The sequence below is a fragment of the Lolium rigidum genome, chromosome 7 (genome assembly GCF_022539505.1).
Source record: "Lolium rigidum isolate FL_2022 chromosome 7, APGP_CSIRO_Lrig_0.1, whole genome shotgun sequence".
Classification (NCBI taxonomy): domain Eukaryota; kingdom Viridiplantae; phylum Streptophyta; class Magnoliopsida; order Poales; family Poaceae; genus Lolium; species Lolium rigidum.
This window is the reverse complement of record NC_061514.1, coordinates 185,508,428-185,514,687: the sequence shown is the minus strand read 5'-3', so window position 1 is coordinate 185,514,687 and position 6,260 is coordinate 185,508,428. Positions and strand designations below refer to the sequence as shown.

Sequence of the window (6,260 nt, the reverse complement as noted above, 5' to 3'; positions counted from 1 at the left end):
CATAATCATATCCATATAGATTTAGTTTCATATCCTCACGGACTAAGAAAGCCATGATAAAATAAATAGTAAATAGTAAAAACAACTTTCAAGTTTCCTTACCAAACAACTTACCAATAGCGCTACGCTCCCTGGCAACGGCGCAAGAAAAGTGTCTTGATGACTCCCAAGTGCAGAAATCAATGGTTGTACTTTTCAATAAGAAAGGTTGTCGAACCCACGGGAAGTTGAAGGTATTTTTAGTAAGTTGGACACGTAAGAGTGTAAAACAATAAAAGGGTGTAGTAGTTTTGGTGTTTCGGGTTTATAGTTTGCAAAAAATAAAGTACTGAAAGTAAATAGCAACAAGTCAATGCTCTCAATGAGAGAAAACCCAATCCTCTATGTAGCAAGAATACAAGTTCAAGTGTGTGTGAAATTATATGTGACAAGCGTTCCGATGGGGAATTTAGATTTCTACACAACAAGGTGAATATCTTGTCAAGTTTCATTCCTTTACGGTAGGTGCAGCCATAGATATGAGCTAATACACCTGTTATGGTCCTAGAGCCATTTTAATGAGCAAGTATAGGAATTATTAAGATATAAATGTCCCACCATAGTAGTTAGTTCATAGGAAATAAGAATGAGTGACGTGAATTAACAACTTTTTAAATGTAGAAATGTTATTTCCCATTTTAGAGCCTTTTAATGAATAGAAAAAAAAGGAATGTATCTAAAACTTATCAAAGAATCAATGAGCTTTGGATAAATACAAAAAGTCGATACACAAGTCCAAAATTACACTTGCTTCACAAAAGTATTTTTTTTTGCACGAAAACACAAGTCTAAAGCCATTGAATCTAGTTCGTGATTGTAATGACTATACTGTTGCGATTGTGTGCATCCTAGCTATGCAAAGGTCGGGTCCTCTAAAGTAATAAAGTGCCCTTTATAAAAAAAAACCATTGAATGATCTATCTCACGAATGCGCACCATGGTTTGCATGACAACTAGTATTATGATTTTTCAGTTAAGTAGCACACATATATTAGTCTAAATAAAGGCATTATACTATAATTCGGATTGGCATACTGCATATATTAGCCTAAATAAAGGCATCATACTATAATCATATGATACATTTAGTTGGTCTATTTTCATGTCTAACAGTTAGTGCATTTGAATATGAATATTTGGAAAACAATGGCTCTAGAAAGTTGGAATTTTATGGAGTGATTTCTAATATCAATAGACTTTATATGATAAAAACATAGAAATGCAGAAACTTTGTTTTGTAGAGGCTGGGGCTAATTTTGTACATAGCCTCCAAACATTCTTAGAGGCTCGCTACAGGTATATTGTAATCCGCCGTATCGGAGAAGGGGCAGTGTGCCCGGTAGATTTCCGGTGAAAATAATGTTTGGAAAAATAAAATCCAGTTCTGAAACAGAGTGCCAGTATTCCATGCGACCGCAGCAGCCAGCAGGTGTACATATACATCTCCCCCTCCGCCGTGATTTGACGCGAGAAAGAGGACATCCACCAGCCACACTCACACAAACAGCCCCGGCTAGCTCCCCCACCTTTCCCTTCCCTTCCACTCCGCATCCATCTCCCGTCTCCGGCCCATTAATATCCACCTTCTTCTCCCTCCTCCTCCTCCAAGTCGCCATTACTGCCGTAGACGGAGCTGCGAGATAGCGAGGAGAGAGATCTCTTTTTTCTCTCTCTTCTTGCTATCTAGGGTTTGTTAATTTGTTCATGGATCAGAGCAGCTTTGGGAATCTCGGAGCTGGAGGAGGGGGGAGCAGCAGCAGCTCCAAGGCGTCGTCCTTCTTGCAGCTGCAGCCGCTGTCAACCACGACGGCGGTGGCGCCGATGGGCAGCGCGTACTACGGCACGCCGCTCGCGTTGCACCAGGCCGCCGTCGCCGCCGCCGGGTCGTCGTCGCAGTACCAGTTCCACCACCCCAACAAGCACGGCAGCAGTGGAGAGATCTCGCAGGCGGAGGCTGATGCCATCAAGTCTAAGATCATGGCGCACCCCCAGTACTCCGCCCTACTCGCCGCCTACCTCGACTGCCAGAAAGTGCATATCTACGCTCGTCAAAATCGCAAAATTCGATTAATTCCACAGAGCCGGCTATATAAGCAAGCATGGCATATAACTGCGTGCTCTCGTTTTGTTTGATTCGCAGGTCGGCGCGCCGCCAGACGTGCTGGAGCGGCTGACGGTCATGGCAGCGAAGCTGGACGCCCGCCCGCCGGGCCGACCCCACGAGGCTCGCGACCCGGAGCTCGACCAGTTCATGGTGCGTCGTCTTCGTCCCCGATTCCGATAATCCCTACCATGCCATGGGCCATGGCTGCTCAATTCGCCGATGCGTGTGCCAACTGCTAACTAACACCTTGCGCTAATTGCGCAGGAGGCGTACTGCAACATGCTGGCCAAGTACCGGGAGGAGCTGACGCGACCGATAGACGAGGCAATGGAGTTCCTCAAGCGTGTGGAGGCGCAGCTCGACTCCATCACCGGCGGCAGCCACGGCTCGGCGCGCCTCTCGCTAGCCGGTAAAGCCATGCCTACACTCCTCTCCCCTCTCCTCCCATCCCATCTGCTACATGCTCGTGTGTTTTATTTATACATTTGTATCGCTAGCTGCATCCATGTGGGGAGTGGGACTGGGGTCTGTTGCTGGGAGATCGGAGGGAGGCTTGCCGCATTGGGTAACGTTGCTCCGGAATGACGGAGGTGGTTGCCTTTGGATCATAGCCATTGTTAGCATATGCTTAGTTGATCTGTAGATTACTTTATGGAAGCAGAAGGCCCTAGGCCTTTGCTTTGCATGCACTAATAATAAATTGAGATTAATTAAGTATTGGCCGGATTGATTAATTAATTAACTAATCATGTGAAGCTAGCTTTGGTTGCCATGGAGGGCACAGTGATGAGCCATGTCTCATGCCTCTCCTCCTCTCATTAACCATTATCTTATTGCACATGCCTAATGGAGCATGCACGCTACACATCATCCTAGCTTTTGAACTAATCCTTTTCTTAATTTAATCACTTCCGTTCTCTCTTTCTTTCACTATATGACAAGTCGCTAGAAGCCTTTGTGTTAGGGTTCCAAGGCTGCTAGCTAGCAGGAGAGTCATCGATCTCTATGCATGAAGCTTCAAATCATCTCTTCTTTTCTTGCACCAGCTACTAGAATAGTTAATTTTCTTAGACATCGATCAGCAGAGATGCCTTGGGGAAACGCCATTATGGCTATCTAGCAAGATAACCAGTGTTCCAGCACTGTTCCGATTCCAAGGACCGTAGTTGTTTTTTCTCTTTCTTTTTTGCTCTTTCTGGTTCTTCCAGCTCTGGGGTGCAGTGCAGGCACAGCACAGATATGCTGGCCACTGGCCGCTCGTGTCTTCCGGGGGTATTCAAGGGGAACTGTGCTGCTTGTGGTAGGAGATGTACATTAGTACATACTATATACAGTGTTTAGGCAGATTTGAGCAGAATAATGGGGAGATCTGATGCACTGTTGGTAGGCTACTACTGTGTGCATGCTCACTCCCCATGGTCGTGGGATGCATGCATCCAAAGATTATAACCAGCTCTAGGTGTTATATATTGTTCTGGTACATATATTTTCAGAGATCAATTCATTCCGCTAAAAGAGCCCACCTACTTTGTTCTCAGGCCTTCATTCATCCAGTGTATGTAAGAAACACGTAGCTAGTTAAATATTTTTTGGGGGTTGGTTTATAATTCTCACTATCAACATTATCGGATATGGAACTTTTAACTATTATTTTTCATAATAATATATATTTACAGAAGACATAAAACTACAAATCCACCGGTATACTTGTTTCCATCTAGCTAATCTAGACATGTATCTACAATATCAGAAAATTTCAATTGCATCTTGGAATAAATTGTTCGATCCCGTTGGAACTATTTACCTGTAACCTTTGTGCTCCACAGTTTTTCATAGCTGAAGGATAAATTTTGTGAAGAGTATTAAAGGAAAAAAAATGTTGAGACTATTAAAGGAAAACTATAGGAAAACTAATTTAGACATGTAACCTTTGCGCTCCACTGTTTTTCGTGGCTGAAGGGTAAATTATGTGAAGAGTTTTAAAGGAAAAAAAGGTTGAGCCTATTTTTTTCATCAACATAAATACATGCTCGCTTTCTCAATGAAGAAATGGAATCATAGAACGTCAACAAAATTATGGAACCTCTAGAACTTGGTTATTAAACAACTACACACAATCATTTTCTTATTTACAGTTCCAGCCATGGATTTGTCGAATGTGCACATTGAACAGTATATTGTGCATGCTGAGATATGTTGAAATAAGATTTTCTTTCTTTCTATTCATGTAAACCTCTTCTAATATGACCATGATCCAACCATTTATTCATTTAAGTGATCAGATCGGGCATGTGAGATCAAAACGGTGAAGTAGTTTGTGGATTGGGAACCCCTTGATACGCCTGTAATTGTGCGTACAAGGTGCATGCACAATAATTAGCAATTTGGGGTAGCATACATTAACATTTACAATATGGGGGGGTCACATATATATATATATTATTTACATATCTTGTGATTCCATCTTCTGGTTAGGCAACAAGGTCTGACACCATACATGATATATATGTCTAGATCCAACATTATTCCTGCGCATCTGACTTCATGTTATGGTCAAGCGATTTTGTTTATTCGTAAGGTTGTTTGCAAATTATACAGTTTACGTTGGCCCTAGATAATTTTTAATATAAGCAATAGGGTTCTTCTGATGGTATGGTGCAAATTTTGTCTGTTTCCTTTTCTTACCTCATTTTCATTTATTGACTGCTGCTTCCATGTAGTGCATATCCAGTTTGGCCAGTTTCTTAGAAAGCTATGTCAATTCTATGATCTGTTTTCTTGCACCTTACTCTTTCTACGAAAAAATGAATTCTGATATAGGACACCTGTTCCATGACGCGGAAACAAATATTCTTTAATGTACAACTATCGCTGTAGCTTTTTAGATGGCTTTGCTCTGTTTTGCTACTACAGACATATGAAGAAATCACACTTCAGAAAATGGTCTATCATGTAATCATTAGATCGGTATGAGCACGCAACAACTCAGTGACATTCTCATAATTGATTCTATCCGATCTTATTTTTACTACTTGTGTTCCAAACTCTGGCTAATTGTGATTCTAGCGGTCTAGCCACACTTAGCAGGTCCATGGTTCCACTGTTGCACTCTACCCTTGCATGCATTCCTAGACAGATGGAGTTGTTTATACACAAGCGATGGGCTTTCTGAACACTGAGTCCACTCCATAGCTGCCTGACATGGTCTAGACTGAATGTCTGAAGCAAGTTTGGACGCGATAACACTGATCTCGACAAAACATGTCTTACCACCACCATTGTTTTTTTTTTTTTTTTGCAGATGGCAAGTCTGAATGCGTTGGCTCCTCTGAGGATGATATGGATGTAAGCGGGCGCGAAAACGAGCCGCCTGAGATAGACCCACGCGCGGAGGATAAGGAGCTCAAATACCAGCTGCTGAAGAAGTACAGTGGCTACTTGAGCAGCCTCCGGCAAGAGTTTTCTAAGAAGAAGAAGAAAGGGAAGCTCCCAAAGGAGGCAAGGCTGAAGCTGCTTCACTGGTGGGAGCTGCACTACAAATGGCCTTACCCCTCAGTATGATATATACTTCAACCCCTTAAAATTGACATTGTTTCTTCCATTTGTATTCTTGAGCAGCATTGAATTCCCACCCAAATTACAGCTGCATTATGTATTGTTACTAAAGCTTATACTGGTTGATCAATGTGGTGAGTAGGAGACGGAAAAGATTGCGCTTGCGGAATCTACAGGCCTAGATCAGAAGCAGATCAACAACTGGTTCATCAACCAGAGGAAACGGCATTGGAAGCCATCTGAGGACATGCCGTTTGTCATGATGGAAGGATTCCACCCACAGAACGCCGCTGCCCTCTACATGGACGGCCAGTTCATGGCTGATGGCATGTACCGCCTTGGTTCGTGAACCTCCATGGAATAATTCATCTATCGAAAGGCGATGGTGGTGTCAAAAGATATCTGTATTCAGTACACGTTGCAACGCATGGACATTCATATGGAATTTTTGGGACCCTCGATGATAGACAGGGGCTCGCTGTAGTGGCGATGATGGTTTATAGTTCTCTGCTGGAGAATCTCCAGTAATGTTGTTAATTTCAGTTCGAAGGCTTGTATTTTA

At 42.8% G+C, this 6,260-nt stretch overlaps 1 protein-coding gene across 1 annotated transcript; it reads left to right on the top strand.

Annotated features, from left to right (window-relative positions):
- The first annotated feature begins 1,743 nt into the window (after window positions 1-1,743).
- Window positions 1,744-6,047, top strand: LOC124676489 (homeobox protein knotted-1-like 12). Its single transcript, XM_047212536.1, has 5 exons — window positions 1,744-2,070; window positions 2,180-2,293; window positions 2,408-2,552; window positions 5,445-5,698; window positions 5,841-6,047. Exons 1-5 carry the CDS (start codon window positions 1,744-1,746, stop codon window positions 6,045-6,047), a joined length of 1,047 nt encoding a protein of 348 aa, XP_047068492.1.
- The last annotated feature ends 213 nt before the right edge of the window (window positions 6,048-6,260 follow it).